This window comes from Candoia aspera, chromosome 1 (assembly GCF_035149785.1).
Source record: "Candoia aspera isolate rCanAsp1 chromosome 1, rCanAsp1.hap2, whole genome shotgun sequence".
NCBI classification, from domain to species: Eukaryota; Metazoa; Chordata; class Lepidosauria; order Squamata; family Boidae; genus Candoia; species Candoia aspera.
The window spans coordinates 311,324,305-311,348,202 of record NC_086153.1 but is presented as its reverse complement, the minus strand read 5'-3'; the positions used below and the strand labels follow the sequence as shown (position 1 = coordinate 311,348,202).

The 23,898-nt window shown below is 41.3% G+C and overlaps 1 protein-coding gene across 1 annotated transcript in view; it reads right to left on the bottom strand.

Moving 5' to 3' along the window:
- The window catches only part of EVL (Enah/Vasp-like), a 142,997-nt gene that overhangs the window by 63,368 nt on the left and 55,731 nt on the right, over positions 1-23,898 (bottom strand). Inside the window, exons 2-3 of the mRNA XM_063290317.1 lie at positions 21,393-21,561; positions 18,181-18,361 (exon numbers count right to left, since the gene is read on the bottom strand). Of these exons, the coding sequence (XP_063146387.1) occupies positions 18,181-18,361; positions 21,393-21,561 (350 nt within the window). The remainder of the gene's footprint in view (positions 1-18,180; positions 18,362-21,392; positions 21,562-23,898) is intronic.

Sequence of the window (23,898 nt, the reverse complement as noted above, 5' to 3'; positions counted from 1 at the left end):
AAGATCCTAATAAGGCAGGATAGGGAGGGAGACAAGTAGTGGAGTAAACATACAAGAACCTTATCCATTTCCTCAAGGGTCAAGGGTCAAAGAATGGCATTGATCCAGACTTCTCAAACTGCTCATAGCAGAGCTCTGTTGACACCACAGTGCCAGCTGAAGTTCCAAGGTTCATGTCATCTGGCCAACAATCTTAAAAACTCCATTGATCAGTTCTATGGAGAAGCAGTCAAAGAAGAAATCCATTGTCTCTTTTCTTTCCAGGTCCACAACCAGGCCTTATAATATTTATTTATTTATTAAATTTATACCACCGCCCATCTCCCCCAATGGGGAACTCTGGGCGGTTTACAATAAATAGCATTAAAAATATAGCAATATAAAAATTACAATAAAATATACATAAAAACAAATGTAAAGTCCAAGTGGAGATGGAACACAATCACTAAGAGGTGCCATGGCACCAGCCATCCCCAGGTGGAGCTATCACTCTCCCCCTCCCAAGCAAGGTGGCAGAACCAGGTCTTAAGTTTCTTCCGAAAGTCCGAGAGTGAGGAAACCTGTCTCAACTCCGCAGGCAAGATGTTCCAAAGGGCAGGCACCACTGGAGAGAAGGCTCGCCTCCTGGACCCCGCTAGATGAAATTCCTTTGCTGATGGAGTCCGTAGCATGCCCTCCCTGCCTGACAGGGTGGGATGGGTCGATGTTATGGGGACGAGACGGTCCCTCAGGTACCCTGGACCCATGCCATGTAGGGCTTTAAAGGTAATAACCAACTACTTGAATTGGACCTGGAAGCAAACTGGTACCCAATGCAGCTCGCGTAACAGTGGTGTCACATGGGCTGATTTTACAGCCCCAATAACTGTCCACGCAGCCGCGTTCTGGACCAGCTGAAGCTTCCAAATACTTTTCAAGGGTAGCCCCACGGAGAGCACATTGCAGTAGTCTATATGGGAGATGACAAGGGCATGAGTGACTGTTTGGAGGGCATCTCGGTCCAGGAATGGGCGTAGCTGGCGCACCACCCAAAGATGTGCAAAGGCCCTCCTGGCTGCGACTGCCACCTGCTCTTTGAGCAGGAGTTGCAAGTCCAGGAGGACCCCCAGGTTCCACACTGGTTCCGAATGGGGCAGTGCCACCCCATCCAGAACCAAAGATGACAACTTCCTGGAACCCGAGCCATCAATCCACAGCCACTCTGTCTTACCAGGGTTCAGTTGAAGCCTGTTGTTCCCCATCCAGGCCCCCACAGCCCCCAGGCACCTGGAGAGGGTGGAGACCGCATCACTTACTTCACCCGGGATGGAGATATATAACTGGGTATCATCAGCATATTGATCATACCTCATCCCATGGTGACAGATGATCTCACCCATGTAGATGTTAAATTGGAGAGGAGGGAGTACCGAACCCTGTGGCACCCCACAATGGAGGGGTCGAGGGCCGGATCTCTCCTCTCCTATCACCACCAATTGGGAATGGCCCTGGAGGAAGGAGGTGAACCAGTGCAAAACTACACCGCCCACCCCCAACTCCCTGAGCTGACCCAAAAGGATACCATGGTTGATGGTATCTGAAGCCACTGAGAGGTCCAAGAGAGCCAGGATGGATGCACTCCCTCCATCCCGCTCCCGCCAGAGATCAGCCATAAGTGCGACCAATGCAGTCTCTGTCCCATATCCTGGCATGAAACCTGACTGAAAGGGGTCCAGATAATCCGTTTCCTCCAAAATTCTCTGGAGCTGCAACGCAACCACCTTCTCAACCACCTTTCCCAAGAAGGGAAGGTGGGAGAAAGGGTGAAAATTGCCCAGTACAGTAAGGTCCAAGGATGGCTTCTTGAGGAGGGGGTATACCAGCACCTCCTTAAAGGCAGCTGGAAACACCCCCTCCCTCAAGGATGCATTAACCATCGCCTGGACCCAACCACAAGTCACTTCCCGGGCTGATTTTATCAAGCATGTCAGGTCAAGCTGACATGTGGTTGCATTCACAGTCCGGAGAATCCTGTCCACTTCCTCAGGCCCAACAGGATCAAACCGTTCCTAGATAACAGGGTAAGTACATTCCCCTGGCATCTCCCCAGACTCCGCTTCACACTTAGAGTCCAACTTAGAATGGATCTGAGTGATTTTATCCTGCAGATGCTGTGAAAACTCTTCCGAACGGCCTTGTAGGTGGGTCCCTGGATCTACCTGACCCAGAAGAAATCGAGCGATCTTGAACAAGGCCATCGGACGGCTTTCTGTGGATGCAATAAGAGCGGAGAAATATTCACGTTTCGCCGCTCTTACCGCCACAAGGTAGGCCTTAATAGCGGATCTAGCTTGTGTTTGGTCAGATTCAGTCTTCGTCTTCCTCCAGTGACGCTCCAGATGTCTCTTAACCCTCCTCAAAACCCTCAACTCCTCCGTAAACCACGGGGAGTGACAGGTCGAGCGAGGCAAGAGAGGACGCACAGGTGTGATCCTGTCCAAGGCCCCAGCCGCGGCCCTATTCCAGGCCGTGGCTAGGACCTCCGCTGGACCGTGCAGCAGGCCCTTGGGAATAACCCCCAGCTCCCTCTGAAACCCTACTGGGTCCATCAGTTGCCGGGGGCGGACCAATCGAATGGGTCCAGCCTCCTGGTGGACTGGGGTGGCACAATAGAATCTCAGGGTCACCAGGGTATGGTCTGACCATGACAATGGGGACAGATCTAACTCTCCCCTCAGATCACATTGCCACTGCTCCGACAAGAAAACTAAGTCCGGGGAGTGACCACTGTCTTGAGTTGGGTCCCAGATAATCTGGGACAGGCCCATGGCTCCCATGGTAGCCATGAACTCCCAGGCCGTCTCCGAGGCACGTCCCAGGGATGGCAGATTGAAGTCTCCCAGAACCATAAGCCTGGGGAACTCCACTGCCAACCCCGAGACGGCCTCCAGTAGCTTGGGCAGGGAGGCTGCTATGCAGCAGGGAGGCTGGTACAGCAGCAACATCAACTGTTCTCAGGATCCCAGCTTGAAAAACACGGTCTCACAACCGGCCACTTGCGGAGCAGGGCCCCTGAAGGCCACTAGAGATTCTCTGATGACAACTGCCACCCTGCCTCCCCTGCCCTGGTGTCTTGGCTGGTGCCACACTTGAAACCCGGCTGGGCACATCTCGGAGAGGGCTACACACCCTTCCAAGCCCAGCCAGGTCTCGGTGATACACGCCAGGTCTGCCCCCTCCTCTGTGATTAAATCACATATGAGGGGGGCCTTGTTGTTCACTGACCTGGTGTTAAGGAGCAGCAGCCGAAGACCAGGGCTCACAAGGGTCTGTCGTCCAGGGCCCAGGTATGACCCCGGAGGGCCGGAACACGCCACCAGTAATTAAAACCGGGGGCGTCTTCCATGAAGATGGCCTGCCTTCCGGGTCCCGTCATAACGTCCCCAGCCCGTCACCACCTCGATGGAATAGCCTGCCCCACAGCCCCCAGTTACCTAATTTGGTAGCCTCCACTCCCGGACCTCCAGAACTCCTGGGCTTAACCAGGGGTCCCTCTTCCCACACATCCATCTTCTCCCACATCATCCACCGTAGGCAGTGGCAATCCCCCCCCAACACACCAGCTTCTGCTCTCGGCGCTGGTGGGTCACCCCTGCCATCCACACCCTTACAGTGCCCCACCTCAACCTCTCTCACTAGAAGAGGCGGGACACACCAGCCACTCCTAACCACCCCTGACTCTCACTCAGGGGCGGGTAGATTTCCACATCAAACCAATCCTAATCTCATCCCGAGCCTCTCACCCACAGGAGGAGTGGCACACTCACACTCACACCAAGGGACCCCAGCCCTCTGCCGCCTAATATAATGGGAATGGCCAGTCTCCCTTCCCTTCCCCCCCTCCAGAATCCCCTAAGATTTTAAAAGCCAGGGATTTCTCCCAAAGCCACTTCACCCCACAATCCTTCCCATTTCCCCCCCAAGTCCGTCGCCCCAACAGGTTCAGTCTATTGCAAGGCTGCCGTTGCGGGGCGCCGTCTGGCCCATCAAGATGTATCCAGGGGCCACTGGGGGAGCACAGGGGGCTACCAGGATTCGGCTGGGGTCCTCCAGAGTCCACACCCAGGTATGCTGCCACTGCTGCCAGAACCTCTGCTGCCCACCGCACGCCGCTTCATTTGGTGGGGGGACTCCACTTGTCTCCAGGCCACCAGGGGAGCACAGGGGGCTACCAGGATTCCGCCGGGGTCCTCCAGGGTCCACGGGAGGACTGTTCACACCCTCCCAGGTATGCAGCTGCCGCCGCCGCCACCAAAAACCTCTGCTGCCCGCCAGAGGCAGGACTTGCAGAGGCTTGCGGAGACTAATTCACCCCTAGAAAACCAGGGTCAGAGTCTTCCTCGCAGCGTCTTTCTCGCCACAGCCATCTTGGATTTTTTTTTTAATACAAATCCCAGCATTGCCTGGCACTGGCATCAATTATTCCTAGTCTCACTCATTCTTAGAGGAGGAGGAAACATAAGTCAGCAATCTTCACAAAGACGGCTCCAAACTCCCTATCAAGCTGGAAGTCAATGCGATTGTGGCCAGGGAAGGCAGGCAACCAGGAATTCCGCCTGAACAAGAGTAAAGCGGTATCAAGGGACTTGGCGAGAGGAAAAGAGGGAGAGGTTGGCCGCTGCCGAACAGCCCTAGGCCGCGCTGGAGGCAAAAGGATCTCAGGTTGAACTGAGATCCTTATGCCTATATATTATCCATATAGTTACCTCTACCCATGCCATAGTCACTAATATCACCTGTCAAGGTAAACTCTCCTCACTTTGCATTTTCAGGCAGACATAAAAAGTTAAGTTAAATAACTGTATTGCAGAAAATCAGAAAGACATATATACAAATATGCATACAATATTTGTACATATATACAAATTAGGAAGCTATATATACAAAAATATTTTCCATTTAACATGCATGGAATCTGCCCTCTATATACTCTACTGTATATCAGCCTTTCCCAACCTTTTGACCCTTGAAATATATTTCAGTCCTTGGGGAAGCCCTGCACATTCTGGCTCAAATATAGGCCACAAGTTACAAAATGATTATATTCATTTCATGTGTAGGCCTGTATATATGCATTAACAGTGTTCTTAAACGAAAAATAAAGAATGAAATTTACCTCTTTAATGTGAAGTTGCCTAATCTGAAATAATTGTTTAAATAAATTGTGATCTCCCAGGGAACCCCTAGTGACCTCTCGGGGAACCGTAGGGTTCCACGGAACCCTGGTTGAGAAACCCTGATCTACATACTAAATTCTGGGCCCCATCCTCCCCGGTGGCTGTGTAGCTGCTTGTTTCCCAGACTTGAAGGCTTCTGCCACCTGCCTCTTCTTTAGCAAATAGCTTTCTCTGCTGTGAGAATTAGAGATTCCCTTCTCACCCAGTTCCATCCTTAAACAGACTAACTTTATGCTTCAGCACACAATTTTCTATGCACCATGGAGCATAACAGGGTCTGACACAGGACAGAGGTCACTTAGGAGTCGATTCATCAAAAACTGAGATACTTCGTTAATCTAGGTCTCCACCAGATAGTTAATACGGTGGATGGCCAAGTCTGAAAAACATTCTATAGAACACTCTAGAATCCAGCTGGATCCATTTCCACAAGGCAAATCATAAACATTTGATCCCAGCCTTGGTCAAAATAGCTCAACTTTAACTGTGACAAGGACATTTCTATAATACTCCTTTAATGTTCACTTCCTCCTAAGACAAAAAGAGATTGAGGGTATGACTTGCCCTATGAATAGGTACAGAAATGATCTGGACGCATGAAATTCTGACAGGCAGCTTGAGTATGAATATGTGGAAGTCCCCCAAAGTCAAAGTCCTTGGAATTTCTAACATCATCTCTGAGGCTGAATCAGCTCAGTCATGAATTTCACTAGGCAGCAGGGCTTCAGTATACCAACAGAATCTCTGAATGATTTTAAACAAAATATATACCCTCAAAAGCAGCTTGTCATGGTTCCTGTTCCAATGTTCCTGAATAGGCAGTCATTACACAGCTACAGGAAAGCGAGATAAAGTCTTTATGGACTACTGCAACACCCTGTCCCTGATAATTCTTGTCCGTAGCATCCAGCTTACATCAAATGGGCCTATATGACTGAACTCATTCTGCCAGGTTTCCATGATACGCATCACGTTGTCTCCTTAGCCTATTTTTATATCACAGATTGAAGACTGACCTGGCATTTAATAGAAACAGCACAAAACCTGTGATTGCTTGACCCCTAGTCAGTTGAGGAGGTGGAGTTAGAAATTATTATGAATTGCTAGATCAAGACATTAGTGATTGAATAATGTGTCAAATCTTACCTTTCAAGTATTCTGGGAACCTGGTTGTCCGTTCTCACTGCTGTAAGGTACATGTGCTTAAGTTTTCCCTCATCAAATTGGGAAAACTAAGTGGGATAGCAGAATACCATGATATCATGCTACCCCATGAAACTGAAAACTAACACAAAGCATTCAACATTCCCTGGAAATTTATATAATTTAAAAAACAGTTGGGTAATTTAATATTGGACATACGTACCGTCTGCAATTTTTAAACAATGAAAAACTGGGAGGGGAAACAAAATATCATTGTTCTAGCTATCTCAGTTATTTCTTCTTAGGCAGCAATATAGGATATTGATTATCAAAGTACTGCTGTTGAAACCAGGCCAATAGCTAAGAAGACACTGATGTAAAATTTTAAAATCTAGACCACTACTGAGAATAATCTCTATTCTGCTAAAGAAAATTAAATTCCTGATTAAGAAGTTCCCACAAAAGAACTTCCCACAGGCTAAGCCAAAGGTAAAACTCAGAAAGTCAACATATCCACTTAAGCTGTAAATAAAAGACAGATGTCTGCTATTAATTCATTGCTCAATGTATTTCATGTTATGAATAAGGCTCACACTATTTCAAATACCATTTATAAACTAAGAGGCAAAGGAAGACTGGTGATTATATGAAGATATGAACTAAGCTGGTATCACTGCTTCATATAGCATGTTCTGATTGACATCATTCCCCAAGGCAGAAGTCTTTATTCTGCTCTTTTAATTGGGAACTAAACTTAACACAGCAAAAATAACTTGGGAGTTTTAAATTATAGGAATAAAAATAGGGTGGGAGCTTTGAAATCTGAATTCCCTGCATGCAAAGTATGCGGTCTACTTGAGCTACTGGGATAAAGTGTTCTGTTTTTTAGAATATTAGAGGGTTTTTGTGTGTATGTGTGAGTGTATATATGAATGATTCAGAGAGGAGAGAAAACAAAACTGGAATTGAATATGAATATTCTGACTGTTGCTTCTAAATTCTAAGACACTTCTAGTATCCATACCAAAATCCACTTTATTTGTGAAATATGTACTTATAAACCAAGACTATATTAAATTCATTTTATATACTACCTGATCCTTTTTTAACTGAAGATACTGGGAATTGAACTTGACTTTCTATATGCATAGTATGAACATCACACTATTCTTTAATTGGGGGAAGGTAGTTCCTCTATCAGTTTCTGTATCACTAGGAATAGGGGACGCGGTGGCGCTGTGGGTTAAACTGCTGAGCTGCCGATCGGAAGGTCGGCGGTTCGAAACTGCGCAGTTGGGTGAGCTCCCGTTGCTCGTCCCAGCTCCTGCTCATCTAGCAGTTCGAAAACATGCCAATGTGAGTAGATCAATAGATACCGCTTCGGCGGGAAGGTAACGGCGTTCCGTGTCGTCATGCTGGCCACATGACCCGGAAGTGTCTATGGACAACGCCGGCTCTAAGGCTTAGAAACGGAGATGAGCACCGCCCCCTAGAGTCGGACACGACTGGACTTTACGTCGACGGAAACCTTTACCTTTACTAGGAATCAGATACAATTTAAATGGATTAAAAATTACCTTCAAAGAGTGGAGTAGATTAAAGGAAAGAAGAGGAGAGAGAGAGAGAGAGAGAATGTGTAAATGGAAGAGGATTATAAAGGGAACAATTATGTTATAAATTCCTTAGTTCTGTTTTTAAATTGGGTATTAGGATCAATAGATACATCAAGGGCTTCTTTTAAACTGGATGTAAAGGAAGCTCTCTTCGTAAATTACCTAGATACATACCTGTATCTGCCCATCCATGATACTACAGGGCAAAGTTAACATACTTCCTCTAATATCTATGAGTTGAGAATGGATGCTTGGAAAAAAAACATTTAATATCAGCAGCTCTATATTATCCTCACAATATCAGGGGTCAGCAGCAAGGAGCAGGTCCCAGTATTAATTCCAAGCTCAGCAGCCATATAGCTAGAGGAGGAGGGAGATCAGAAAGAAGCTCTGCAGAGGAGTTCCAAGCGCAGCAGGCAAGAAGGGAGATCAGGAGTCTTAACGAGAACACAACTCTTCAAACTAACACATTCTTGTAGGAGAAATAAAAAGCTTATTTAATTAAAATCTAAAATGAAGAAAGGAGAAATATTGATTTTCTTTACTGTTTTGATTCAGCATCTATCTATTTTCTATTTGTACCTTTTCTCCCTTTTTCCCTACCCCCCAGCCAATGCTGATTTCTGTGAAAGTTGCAAAACATCAAGGAACTTTCCCAAGAGCTGTTATGTGTATTAAAATGTGCTTCAAAGTTACTGCTAGTAAATCCTTATGTACATAAGCAACAGCAATTCTTTTTCTGCTACATTTCTAAACAGAGATTCCAGGGCTCTGGCCCACACCACAAGATAACTGAAAGACAATCTTCTCCATATAAGGTCAATAGTATAAGAAGAAAAAATTATATTATATTTCTTTACTTAGGTTGGTGTTATAAGCATATTTTTTTAGATTTTTTTATCCTACCTTTATTTATTTATTTATTTATATTTATTTATTTATAAATTAACTCAAGGCAGCAAACATACCTAATACTCCTTCCTCCTCCTATTTTCCCCACAACAACCCTGTGAGGTGAGCTGGGCTGAGCAAGAGTGACTGGCCCAAGGTCACCCAGCCGGCTCTCATGCCTAATGCGGGACTAGAATTCTCAGACTCCTGGTTTTAGCCTGGTGCCTTAACCACTAGACCAAACTGGCTCTCAATCTCAATTTACTGTTCAAGCAGAAACAACCACTAAGTAATTTAATTATATATTTAACGTAAATAACATCTGAGTTTTGTGGCAACACTCATTCAGGCACAGGTAACTTGAACCCCAACAAAAACTAAAATGGCTACATGTCTGGATTAAGTGTCTTACACTGATTTATAATCACAGAAGGAAATAGTAGGAGCATTTTCACAGGAATACTCACAGCTGCAAAACAAAACAAAAATCTCCAGAAGCCACTATAAAGAGGGCTATCAGATGTAGGCAACAAATTCCAGACAATCACAAGATGGCAGCACAGAGTTAAAGATATATGTATTTCTTTGCTGCCATATATTTATTCAGTTTATTTTATTAATTTTTATTTGTATGCTGCCATTCCTGAGGGCTCTGAGTAGCTAACAACCAAAAACATAAAAATAACCCCTCCAAACTAAAATAATGAAATGCCCCTCCAAATAATAAAAAATCCAAACAAGATCACAGGGGACAGAGGAACACATCAAAGCCCAGCATCCACCAATCCACCCCAAGATTCCTAATATGACTTCTGCCTGGCCTAGATGGAAAAGCCAACTGCTTTTTGACTTTAGCTTTTTGGCTTTGGGGCTTGTTTCCCTGAAACCCAGGAGGGAAGAGAGAAATTTGATCTCAGTAGGGAGGGAGTTCCAAACACCAGTTTCTTGGGCCTGCCAGATAAATTCTCAAATAGATGGAACCAGGAGGGAGCTGATCTTGTTTCATCAGATCGGATGGGCAGATGAATATGGGAGAAGGCAGTCCTGCAGATAGCCAGGTCTAGAGCAATTAAAGATGACAATCAGCACCTTGAATCACACCCAGAAGCCATCTAGAAACTAGTGCACTTCTAAAGCAGTGGGGTCACCCAAGTATAATGGGAAACACACATCATCACCTGGGCTGCTGTATTTTGTTCCACCTGTAATTTCCAAGTGCTTTCAGGGGCAACCCCATATACATTGCATTACAGTAATTCAAACAGGGGGGTGATTAGGGCATGGGTGACTGTGAGCAGGGCTTGCTGATCCAGAACGACACACAAGATTGTCAAGTCTCTCAGAGTCATTCTGGAGTTGGGCAGCACCTAAATCAAATACATTAAATTAAAATTAAACCAGATCGGAAGCAACTGTGTAAAAGCCCTCTTGAGCATACCTGACAACTGCACCTTGAACAGGAACTGTGAGTCCAGGAGGATCCCCAAGTTACAAATCACCTCTAAGCAGGGGAATACAACGTGTTCAGAGCTAAAGATGGTGCCACCTTGGAATCATTTGGCCCACAGAGCCAAAGCCATTCCGTCTTGGAGGAATTCAGTCTGAATCTGTTCCTCCCAATCCAGATTCTGTCAGCCTCAAGGCACTGCATCAGCATTTCTACCATTGCTTGTTTGGTGCAGAACTAGGCAGAACTAGCATGGTGATCTCCTAGTGGTCATCCATGTTTCTTCAGCCCTGAGCTCATGGTCCTAACTGTAAATAGTACTGTATGCCTTTGTAGAGGCATAGAGATTATTCTGCTAGAAACAGAAGCGAGAGTACCAGTTGTTGAGACATTATAGCACAGCAGGTGGAGAAACGAAAGTGTTGTTGCTCTGACAACAGAGTAGATCAAAGCAAGGAGGCCAAAGGAACAACTGTGGAGAATGTTGAGCCACTGCAGGATGTTTATACAAGGAGCATCTGACTGCCTAAGAAGAGGGCCATATTCTTCCTCCTTGCTCTCAGTCTGAGTTGGCATCAATATAGACTTTTCTAACCTACTGACCTGTCAATTTGCTGGACTTATGGGGCATACTAAATGCAAATTATAGAAGTTAACTATCTTCTTGACTTCTGTTTACAGAAGACTGTAAATAATAATAATAATAATAATAATAATAATAATAATAATAATAATAATAATAATAATATATTGGGGAACAACAGGCTTCAGCTGAACCCTGGTAAGACGGAGTGGCTGTGGGTTAAGGGCTCTTCTGTATCTGGGACTTTGTCATCTTTGGTTTTGGATGGGGTTGCACTGCCCCAAACAGACCCAGTGCATAACTTGGGGGTCCTCGTGGACTCACGGCTCCTGCTCGAAGAGCAGGTGGCAGTCGTGGCCAGAAGGGCCTTTGCACAGCTTCGTGTTGTGCACCAGTTACGCCCTTTCCTGGATCAGGAGGCCCTTCGAGCAGTCACTCCTGCCCTTGTTATCTCTCAGATAGACTACTGCAATGCGCTCTACATGGGGCTACCCTTGAAGAGTATCCAGAAGCTTCAGCTGGTCCAGAATGTGGCTGTGCGGGCTATTTTTGGTGCCCCTAGAAGGGCGCACATAACACCTTTGCTACGTGAGCTGCATTGGATACCAGTCTGCTTCCGGGTCCAATTCAAGTTGTTGGTTATCACCTATAAAGCCCTACATGGCATGGAACTGGGTTACCCGAGGGACCGCCTCTTCCCCGTTTCATCAGCCCGTCCCACCCGATCATGCAGAGAGGGCATACTACGGGTCCCGTCGATAAGAGAATTCCATCTGGCGGGGTCCAGAAGGCAGGACTTCTCTGCAGTAGCACCCGCCCTCTGGAATATCTTTCCCCCAGGGGTGAGATTAGCCCCATCGCTCATAGCCTTCTGGAGGAAGTTGAAGACCTGGCTCTGTCACTGGGCTTGGGGCAGGGAGGAGAATAGTCATACTTGGGGCTGGCTAGTGCCTTGAAGTGCCCCTCCTATACAATGACTGAATGAGATCACAGCCATCTGGATTTTATTATATTTGGTAGTTCTGGGAAATTGTTTTATAGTGTGTTTTATATTGAAGTTTTATTATATATTTATTGTTTTATATTGTAAACTGCCCAGAGTTCCTCTGCTCGGAGGAGATGGGCGGTGACAAATTAGATAAATGAATAAATAAATAAATATTGGCTATATATTACTTTTACAATATCACAAATTCTAATTTTTACTGGTTGACTGGGTTCACTTCCTAAGAAGAAAATGCCTTTTTAAAGGTGTTAAGGGGCAGCAAAGTAGTATAAAAATATTAATACTTCAGTGATTTTCAAAGAATATATTAACCATCTTAAAATGACTGGGTTTTAAAAATTAAAACTAACATTATGGTCATTAGATTACCATTTGCAATTCTTTTTTAATTCAGTAAGAGTTCATAAAAACAATATTCAGCTGTATGTTGAACATCCCATGCTATTTGAGATCCTTTTATAACTTTCTTCAAAATACCATATTGTAAATGAACATAAGAGCTACCATTTAGTCTAAAAATCTTTGCAAGTACACTCAGGATCATTTAGACTGCAATTCTATATACACACAGCTGGGAATAAGCCCTACTGAACTCAGTAAGACATGCTTAAGTATAAACAGGGCTGCACTTTGTATATGAATTATTCACTTCATAAAGTCTTTTACATTTCAATCTTATACATGTCTACTTAGAAATAAGTCTCTTGATTCACTGGGCTTATGTTTATGTATGTGTGTTTAGGGTTATAGCTTTAGTCTTCCTTTTGTAGTCAAACAAACAAGATGATTTCCCAACACCGCTCAAGTTAGTTGCAGTCTAGGCTGCATTCATAGTATTGCACTAAATAATTGTTTACTCAACCATGACTCACTAAATAAACTATTGGCTGAAGTCACACCACAGACTAAGCCATGAACAAAGCTTTACAAACCACAATTGTTGCTTGGCTTAATACACTAAGCTACAGGCTAGAACCTTAAAGAGGAACATTCATTATTTTTTCCTTAGTGTTGAACTCATTCATGCACTTCTTTAAACTTCATGCACGGAGTCCTTGAAGTCTGTATTGTTTAAGGAGAAGATAATCTATTAAAACCTTTTTTCAATCTATTCCAATGCAATTTCTTATGTTACCTGGTTAAATACTGTCCAAAATGAGGGAAGGAAAAGGATAAAGATGAAATGAAATGAAATGATGAAATGAAATGAATTGCATCAAAAATATTGTGACCATTTAGTTTATGTTATTTGTTAGTAAGTGTTTTCACTGTTTTACAAAAATTCTTTCATCCTATTTAAGTTCATGTAAAAGGTCACTACAGGCTGTATGAGAATGAAAAGTCTCAGGCACTGCTTCATCGCTGTGACTCTCATGGTTTTCAAAACCAAAAACCAGAATGTTCAATGTTACCTCTTTTTTTACTGCAAGATGTCTTAATGCTTTTGCTGCTAGGAAACATACTCAGATTATTAGGTTTAGTTATAATATATAAATTATTCTCATATTTATTATTTTGCTAAGTTGACAATTGTTTACCTTCTTTAAAACTAACCTTGGAAAGAGACATCGATAGAAAATGATTGCATACAACTGCTCAAAAAGAACTAATGTTTAGAAAAGTTTGTTTGTTTGTTTTCATAAGAAAAGGTTTAACCAGTTATGGTGATCTGAAATATTTAAGAAATTATGAAGCACATTTAATTCTATGTTATGGGTTGAAGTGTCATGAACATACAAAATATGTTTAGAAAAAAGAGTCAGGGGGTTTATACTGTATTTTGTTCTTTGGGCAGTAAGAAATAAAATGCTGTCATGTATTCATTTGAGGGACGCGGTGGCGCTGCAGGTTAAACCGCTGAGCTGCCGATCGGAAGGTCGGCGGTTCGAAACCGCGCGGCGGGGTGAGCTCCCGTTGCTAGTCCCAGCTCCTGCTCACCTAGCAGTTCAAAAACATGCAAATGTGAGTAGATCAATAGGTACCGCTTCGGCGGGAATGTAATGGCGTTCCGTGTCGTCATGCTGGCCACATGACCCGGAAGTGTCTACAGACAACGCCGGCTCTAAGGTTTAGAAACGGAGATGAGCACTGCCCCCTAGAGTCGGACACGACTGGACTTTACGTCAAGGGAAACCTTTACCTTTACCTTTTATTCTCCATTTATGTTATTTGCTTCACAAGATCTTGCTACATTTTGTAAACATGGCTATATATAAATTTTCATTTTCAGAAATGTAAATATATCAGCATGAGCACTGTGTTTCTTTAACAGAAATACAGTTATCAATTTGCTTCTAAATGTTATTTGGCAATATAAATTAGAAATGTAAAAGGGGGATGAGCCAGTTTTGGACAACAGAGGGACAAAAGTTCAATCCCCCAACTTTCTTTGCCAGCACTCGAATCCAAGTGGAAGTCTGCACTTACACTATTTTAGCATAAGGGGGAAATAAAATTGTTTAAAATGTAGCTTGCCTCTGTATGTGGAAAGGAGGAATGCTGACCAAAATCTGCCAATGTCAGAGTTGATAGCAGAATGCTAAGGCACAAAATCTGTTTTGAATCATGAGATCAAACAAGAGTCCCTCTTTAAATGATGGGAGGAGAGGCCAAAGTCATATTTGCATAAAGAGGACTTTTACATCTATTGATGAGGCTTTTGAAGTCACAAAGCTTGTGTTTAGCAGAATGTAAGCTTCTATTTTAGCAAGTATGCTGTCATATGATAGAACTGAAGAACAAGAAAAAAACAAGAGTAACCCTCAGGATTTTCATGCCCTCCAAATGAATTTTTTTAAAAAGGTCTTTGCCAAAGACTTTATTATGGACCTTGTGTTTCTTCTAGTATAGATTAATAAGAAAATCCAGTGGAATTGTCCAGCAGAGAAATGTTGGGATGGATTGATTATATTAGCATAACAAATTGATTTAATGCTTGCACTCTATTTATTAAAGACTGAAGGTATTTTCTTCGGGACTCTGTAAACAAAAAACAAAAACTGCTGAAGATATTTCTAATTGCTGAAAAAATGGACAGCACTATCCCCAGGTTCTAAATGACCTCCCAAGAATATGCTGTTTCAAAAATGTTTTGCTGCAGCTAAAACAAATGGGACCTGGTGAGAGCAGACACTGTTAATTTCTCCTTTTTATCCTACACCACTGAGCAGATCAATTAATCAATCAATTACATCTGTATGCTGCCAAATCAATTCAGACTCATGGTGGTCGTACAACTGGGTGTCTGAGTGAAATAAGCAGTTTACTGCCAATCCCTTGAACTGATCTATGTAAGCTTAACAAACACCTCAATGTAAAGTACTGAGAGTCTGGTTTATGAAGAAAGCAAATGTTAAAAATAGAACATCCAGAAATAGCTAAGAAACTAATGCCATGAATTTGACATGCTTACTTCTTTCTTAAGTATTATGCCTGAACTGCACTTTTCATATTATGAGCATTTTATAACTAGCCTTTCAGGTTTTTCAGTCAGTGCTATATATAGAACCTAGAAAAATCCTCCTCTGCTAGGAAAATAAGAACATATGTTATCTATATTTGTAAAGGGATTTTTTTTTAACAAAGAAGCTTTATGAAAGAAACATGATCACAATGATGTACAATAAAATTCCTACTGTCAAACACTGACCTGTTAAATAATAATCTGAGTTCAGGAAATACAATGTGACTTTTCTTCATCTCTGAACAGACTCAATCATGTTGATTTAGTGACATCAAGAATCAATTGGGAAAGCTCTATGCACTGATATTTTTGCATATTTTTGTTCATATTCTGAACACTGGCTTTAAATGTGTCTTGTAGGAAGGGTATCTACTGCATCTAGACTTTGAAAAAAACCCGTTATCTAGAAAAAAACTGCTATGAATTATTCTAACTTACTGTTATTCTACATGCCATGGGAAGAGAACCCTTGCAGGCATATGAAAAGTTTAAGGGTTAGGCTGGTCCTTTGGTCCAACTCTTCAGAGATAAGGAATGGTATTTCTGCACTGTGACGTACTGAATCCATATCCTTTCCTTTGGTGGGCTAGTTTATATATCTTAAAACATCAATGAGGATACACACAGATGGTTAAAGATTGTAACTCAGAATTTTAAAAGTATTATTTGCAAAGGCTTCTGGAGTTTTTATCCCATAATATCTGACGGATAATCATTCCTCCATACCTGTACTGGCAAGCCAGTGTACATGGCTGGGGATCAGTTGCTTCTTCTCAATCTAGCATGTTGTAAGCTTCATTAATGCATTGCACTGAATATGGTTCATTTGGTTTTGATTTAGCATAATGTGTGAACCAGGTTGCTATGGTTTGTTAGAAATGTGACATGGTTTAGCATGATCATAGTACTGAAAAGCACCAGTTAAGACATCAAGTCTAGCTCAGTGCTAAGATCTAATTCAAAACTTTCCAAAAAGATGGTTATCTAGTCTCTGCCAGAACGGGCAGAGCCCACTACCCCTCTGGGTCATTGGCTCCACTGTTAAAAACTGTTCTTACTATTAAGAAATGTTTTATAACATTAACATGGAATCTGCTTTCTTGTAACTTAATACTATTCTACTTGCTTCACTCAGGGTTATAAAGATGCACAGGCTTTTTCTGTGTGGCACTCCGTCAGGTATTTGAAAAGCTTCCATTATGTTCTTACTCTGTCATGATTTTCTCATCCTGTTTCTCTTAAACTTTCCTCATAAAAATCTGAGAAATCTCAGAGTTCATGATGAAGAGGATTTTTCACAAAATGAGGAACCAAGCCATAGTTTCCAGTCTGCTAGACATCAAATTAAAACAGTGTAAAAGTTCCTAAGAGTTATGATAAATAAATCCAACCAAAAATTCCTGCAAGGAAATGTTGCAGTATGCTAGCCTACACTGTAATAGGCTAGGACAAATGGCACAGGAAGAGAGATGGGAACATACCATAATTTCCTGAGTTAATCTGCTGATATCAGCAGTTGGTCTTTTTTACGTATGTCTATGGAACAACAGCCCTCACCATCACGAACTCTTAAAGAAATCTTGACTATGATGTAACTCTATATTATAGTGGTCAGCAGACTATTTAAAAGGATATCCTACATATGCAATCAATGGTCTTACTAGATCTAGAAGCCTCATACTGTTTGTATGCTCTCTTTTTCATGGAAGAAAACTAGATTAGTGTTTGCAGCTGAGAATAAAAAGATCTTGGCTGTAACTTATACAGATTTTCATATAAAGTTCCTATGACTGCAGACCAAAACATGTTTACTTTAATCTGGGTTCCATTGATTTAGCAAAAACTTTACTTCCAAATAAGTTTGCTTTAAAAAAAATGTCTTCATATCCATGTTAGCTGTATGCACAGCTAAATGTCAGCTAGGTATCACAAATGTAGAAAATATTAATAATTGCATGATCTTGAGCTAAGTCATCAGAATCAACCACTGAATGCACAGAAGAAAATTAAACAGGACACCTTGGGAAACAACGCAACCTAAATTGACCAAGCTACTGAAGTCTCACTGCTGTTTCATAAGACTACCTAGGATACTGGTGCAGCAAGTAAGCATCTCAGTCATCCAAATCTTATGTTCACATTTTTTTAGGAATAAGGACCTGTAGAGAGTGAGGAAGATGACCTTGCTGGAGATATGCACAATCTGTAGCCTAGGTAAAAGGGGCCAAAACATTTTTTTAAATCCAGGTGACTTAAGGTGACTCAGACAGACACCTCCCTAATTCACTGAACTATAAGAAGGAGAAGGAGCTACAGCACAATAAAAGTAGTTGTAGACGATCTGTGGAGTTAATTTCATGGTCTGGTCTAGCTAATGGGGCTGACAGGAGAAAACTAAACATCACATGGCAAATTCATTATTAGATCTCACACAGGTGGATAAAAAATGAAAGGTAACACATTTCTTCATAATAATGGAAGAAGTACAATTTCAGCTATGAAAACTGCCTACCCAGATTATTTGTTTTATGAATTGAGAGAATATGGGGAGCCATATTTTCCCCCATGGGGCAGAGGGGAGCTAATGTACTGTTCTCATACAATTTAACACAACCTCACCTCAGAACAGAAAAATGTACATTTTAAAGATACCCAGGTTTTACCTTTATTTGCTTTAAAAAAATGGCAGGTATTGTACTCTGAATGAGTCATGTAAATCCTGACACTATTATTTGTACTATAACAGTTTATAACTAATCTGCTAAGAAAGATGGTGGTGGTTGTTGGGGGACTTGACAAACATAATTATTTGCCTTACCTCCATCTTGCTGTGAGTTCATGATATTTAGGGCAAATAGCATTGCATTTGAAAATGTTGTTGCCTCTTCTTTACTAGCAAAGTTCAGTCCATAAACCTGCCGTGCATCACGCCACTGATGGAATGTTGGTGTTGCCTGATTGTACTTCAGTCCTTTCACAATTGAATAATTAATCACTACCTGAAATCGAAATAAGAGAGATGAACAGTCACTAAGAAAAAATATATACATTGTGCTTTAATCCGCTGCCATTATTTTGATACTGTTTTATTTTTACTACCATAATAGTGTGTAATTTTATTATATTGTTTTATGAATGGCTTAATATTAGCTGCATCAGAAGGGAAAATACCCTAAAAGGCAGTACAGCAACCTACTAAAACAATAATGAATTAGCAGCTACTGCAGAAAGACACACACAAACCCATATCATCTTAATATTGTTGAACAGTCAGATATTTTATACTTGTGTTTTTCTCTTTAGGTAGGAGTTCTTTTCTTTCTTTTGGAAAATAAATTTTGATATTTTTTCCCCAAAATATATTTCCAGAAAGACAGAAAACAAACATAAGAAGATATCTTGTTATCAGATTGCTCTATCTGTCCATTTAGTCCAGTAAGGTCTGCTCTCTTATGGGCCCAAACATAAATAAATCTTTCTCAACACCTGTCATCTGACCCTTTCAACTGCAGATCCTAGGGATTATAGCTGAGGGCCCCTACTGTATATATAAAGCAAATATTTATAACTCTGCTATGGTTTGTCTCAACAGTCCTGCTAGAGTCACCAGTACTGAGGCTCCAGAGGTCTACACAGGTCCTTGTTTTGCCCTCCCCTCACAGCTCAGACTCCTAATTCCCCCATATCATAAACATTCCTCTTTTCAGTTTAAGTATTCTTCCTCTTCAGATCCAAATGCCTGAAACAGATACAGCTTGGAAGAGATGTACATTCTGCAAGGGTGTGACAATCACAGGCTTGTTCCAGGTCACCTCTAGCCTAATGTGTATAAGTCATCACATGCAACTCTTGGTGTTTACCTTAGAGCAATGTGCTAATGTGATCTGAAGGTAGAGGGCATTGTCATCAGCCCTCTGCCATAGTCCAATCAGTCCCTGATCTGCATGCACATTGTCACCTTGCTTGACCTCTGTGGGGGCAATGGGATGGTTAAAATGGCTTCCCCTAGGCAGCTAACGAATCCAAGAGATTTTCTGAGGGCACCTGGGGATTTTTCCAGCATTCAGGTAGCTGCTTTCTGGAATTCAACAAGGGCATTAAACAAGATTGTATACAAGTAGGTTTCCCAAGTTGCAGACACCATGGCCTCCCTGATTTTCTGTGAAGCTTCAAGAAATAAAGCAGCTAAAGAGATATAGTGTATATATATGCTGGCAGAAAACAACGAGTGTTCAGGAGTATTTAGTGGTGTAAAGGAGTGGAATGTGTTTTCTTCACAGGTTTTCCTGTGTCTGCAGACTTGCATCCAGGAGCGTTGGGTAAAGAAGTTGATCTCCCTGGTGACTGCCACAATATTTTTATGGGATTCTTTAAGATAAATTGACTCACATTCATTAAATACCAATTGGACAGAATCTTGTGAGGTGACTAGGATGAAGTCTAACAAGATTATCTGGGATCCCTTTGAGTTTGTAGAGATCAAGGAAGTGGATACAATCCTCTGCAGCATGGACTGGATTTATGCCACTCCTGGCTTCCTTGGGCAGACAGGTAGGATGCATACTGCTGGATCTAGGAGGAGATTAATACCTCTCTCATGGAAAGAGAGAAACCATTCACATTGAAGGAGGCATACCTCAATCCAGCTATATTATAAAACTTCTGCCCAATCTCCAATCTTCCTTTTTTGGAGAAGATGGTAGAGCTTCATCTACAGAAAATCCTAAAAGAAATGGATCATCTAGATCCCTTTCAATCATTACTCAGGCCTAGACATGGGAGAGAAACAACAGTGGTTGCTCCGGTGGGATCACCTATGTCAGGACCTAGATAGACTGTATACCTCCTGGTCCTATTGCAAATCTCAGCAGCATTTCACACCATCAATTATGGTATCCTTGTAGGCTGCCTGCAAAAGTTGAAAGTAAGAGGCACAGGTTCCTGCTGGAGACTTTGGCTAGGAGAACTTCTAGACAGCTTCAACTGCTGACCCAGAAGCAACCCTTTTGAAAATGGAAAGCCCTTATAACTGTGATTCATTGCCTCATTCAGCATTCTCAGAAGCTGAAAGTGGCTCAAACTGGAGCAGTGCAATTATTAATGTGAAAAAAGATGGTTTGGTAGTATACCACATTGTTGAAGTTAATCACCCAGAGTCCCTCTGATGGGAGGAGATGGGCAGTGACAAATTAGAGAGAGAGAGAGAGAGAGAGAGAGAGAGAGAGAGATAGATAGATAGATAGATAGATAGATAGAGTTACTCCATTGGTAACCAATAGGCTTCCAGGCCAATATGAGGTTTTAACCTTTCAATTCCTACATGGCTATTATACCTATTGGATCATCTTTCTTGACTAGCATTAGTCCTGTGAATTTATCTTAAGAAGGGCTGCTGAGAATCTCTATCCTGTGAACTCGAAGGGTCTCATTCTCAGTAGAAGTCCAGATGTTAAGAAGCATCTTGCTTCTGAAGGTATGGAAAGATTCAACTTGTTTCCCTTTTGAAAATCATTAAGACCATACTGTTAAATGGACTTTCAAGGAGACCATGACTAGAGATAATTATCATGCTAATGAGAGTTTTCTTGTAATGTAAGCTGCCTTATGTTAGGTTTGAAGTAGAACAATATATAAAGCACTGAAGGAACGAATCAATCAATCAATCAATCAATCAAACAGAAAAGAAGATTTAAAGCTTGGAGTGTACAACATGCTTTATTTATACCAGATCCTATGTACAAAAACTGGCATATCCTGGTAATGCTGGAATTATCTGAAACCTGGAGAGCTACTTGTAATCATTTGAGACAGTTCTGTGCTAGATGGAGCAACAGCCCATTTCAGCATAAGGTTTCCTCTGCTCAGAGTAAATTATATATTTCAACCACAGAGGAAACAATGTACTCTTAAAATAAAAAAATGTGTATGTGTATAGACACATTAATAAACTTTTTTCTAAAACAGAACAACCACTGTTCTTCGAATTCTATTTTAGAACTTGTATGGTTGAAATGCTGAAAAACCACTCACTTGTTGATCTTGAAGTTTAACTCCAACTACTCTAAATGTGTTGCTGGCCGTGTTGTGATAGATGTTGATTCGGCTGAAGCCTTGCTGTCCAGGCTTTATTGGCACCCATTTCTTACTGGTATCGTCATAAACCATAACTGATGCCCGGGCTTGGCATATACTCTGTTCACTGAAAAATAAATCAATAAGAATAAACAGTAAATCAAAGACAAGCACAAGATCTGTGATATATTTTATAGTCTGAAATTGAGAATTTGGGATATTTGCATTTTAAATGGATCATTTCTATTCAAACTTCCCAAATGGAGATCTGAACATTATCTTGTAGTTTCTGTTTTGGCTCAAAAACCATCTATATATATATCTATCTGGATAAAATGCACAGAAAAAATGTATCTTCTGTGAAAAAATATTTTCATGCTTAAATGCAAACATGTTTTTGTTTTTCCGATGCTGATTTAAGCAAAATAAGGATGGAACAGGCTTATGTGAAAATAAACAGACTGATCCACACATCCTCTCTAGTCTGTGAGACATAATGTTTAAAAATGACCATATGCATACAAAATACATACTTCATGCCTAGGATATGACCCCCACCCAGTTTTATGCCTTTAGAACTTTCTACAATGCTGACCTTGTTGTACTGGCTTGCACTTCAGGGAAAAGCTGACCTTACTGATTGTTGTTTCTTTAGGGAACTGCCATATACAAGGAATTCTGGTTGTTATCATAGCTTTATCTAAGTGCCCCAGTACTTAATCAAATCTCAAATTTATTTCAAACCATTTATCCTTATTTCAAGATCATTAGTTCCAAGCGGAGTGCTAGGAGGACTGTTCACAGCAGAACTTCTTTTTATCGGATTTATGAATTTGGGTTCATCTGCCAGTAGAACAAATGGATTGGCAAACATGACTGTTTCTCTCCCTTGCAGTTCCCAAAGACCACCAAAGAAATTTGCAAAGGAAGAAAAGTACAGGAAATCCTACTGCACAAATACCAGTAGGATTTCCCACATATTGTATGAAGAGGGATTTTTTAATTGCTGCCAGTTAAATCAAAGAAATCTAACTTTCCAACGAAGCTAGCACAACCCAGAACAATGGCCTACTGTAATACATTCTTATACTTGCTTTAATAATGTGATGTAATAAACTGAGATACTTACAAAGATATTTACAAGATATAAAATTATATTTTGAGGTATAATTTAAAAAATAACAGAACAGTGCAACTTCATTTGTTTACACACACTTTTTAAAAAAAACAATGCACCACTGAAATAAAGTAATTTAACAATCCAAATTATCACTCCCAATAGACATAAAAGCCAACCAAAACAAGTCTTAGCCAGTCTTCTATACACAAACTTCATTTTGTTTTCTTTAAAATAAAAAAGACACAACTTTTTATGTGAAGAAAAATCTTTCCTAAACCACACTACTGTCATCTGTGCCTTAACTTAATCATGACTTAAAAAGTAGCAGCACTGAACACTTGTTGAGCAAACTATTAGCAGTGATTCTAAGCAGATAAATGAAAGGACAAACAATTTTTCTCTTTTCTTGTTACATCACCTCCTCCTCAATCTTCTTTCTAGGCTAAGAATGTTTTTAAAAAGCAATGAAGAATGCTACAGTTAAGATTAAAAGCATTTATTTGCTTAATTTATAGTCTTCTTGTATATTTCACACGGAGAGTGCATTTTAGGATAGAGGGTGCCATCACAAAACACTATAAAAATAGATGAGAAAAGAACGTAGCATCAAAAGTGCAAAGCAGGTGATCAGGATAAAATTGTGACTAGAGTTCTAATTTACATCTATTAGAGCTGCTGGTATGAGAACTAGAGCTCTGATCTAGTGAAACTACCATTAATGCTCTGCAATGTACACTGGAGAGGCTTGCATACTCGGGCCAGAACAATTTAATCTGTTTATGAACCATCAGAAACTACATTTGAGCATAGAGGTGGCCACATTTGCTAATACTACAAAATTTATCATGAGAGGAAAACAAAACAAACAGGGAAGAGCTCCAAAAATATTTCTCCAAATTATATGAGTAAGCACCAAATGTCAAATGCAGTTGCACGCAAAGTGATGTATATCAGCAGAAAAATCCAAACTTCACACATTAATTAATAGGTGTTGAGTTGGCAGTAGCTGATCAGGGAAGATACCTTGGAGTGATGGCGAATAAGCCAAAGAAAGTATCAACTCAGAAAGTAACTGAAGGGGGGGGGGAAGGAAAAATTCAGAAATTATAAAATGAAACACCAATATTGCAATCCCTTTAGCTAAATCAGTGACTGTATTGGAATATTGCGTACATACCTAAAAGAGGATACTATAGAGAATGAAAAGGTGCAAAAAAAAAGGCAACCAAAATGACTGAGGGGCTATAGCAGTTCCCATTCTGGACATCTGAGCATGGAGAGAAAGTAAATGAAGTGCAGCATGATATAGATACATAAAACATACACAGTATGAAAAATGTGGTC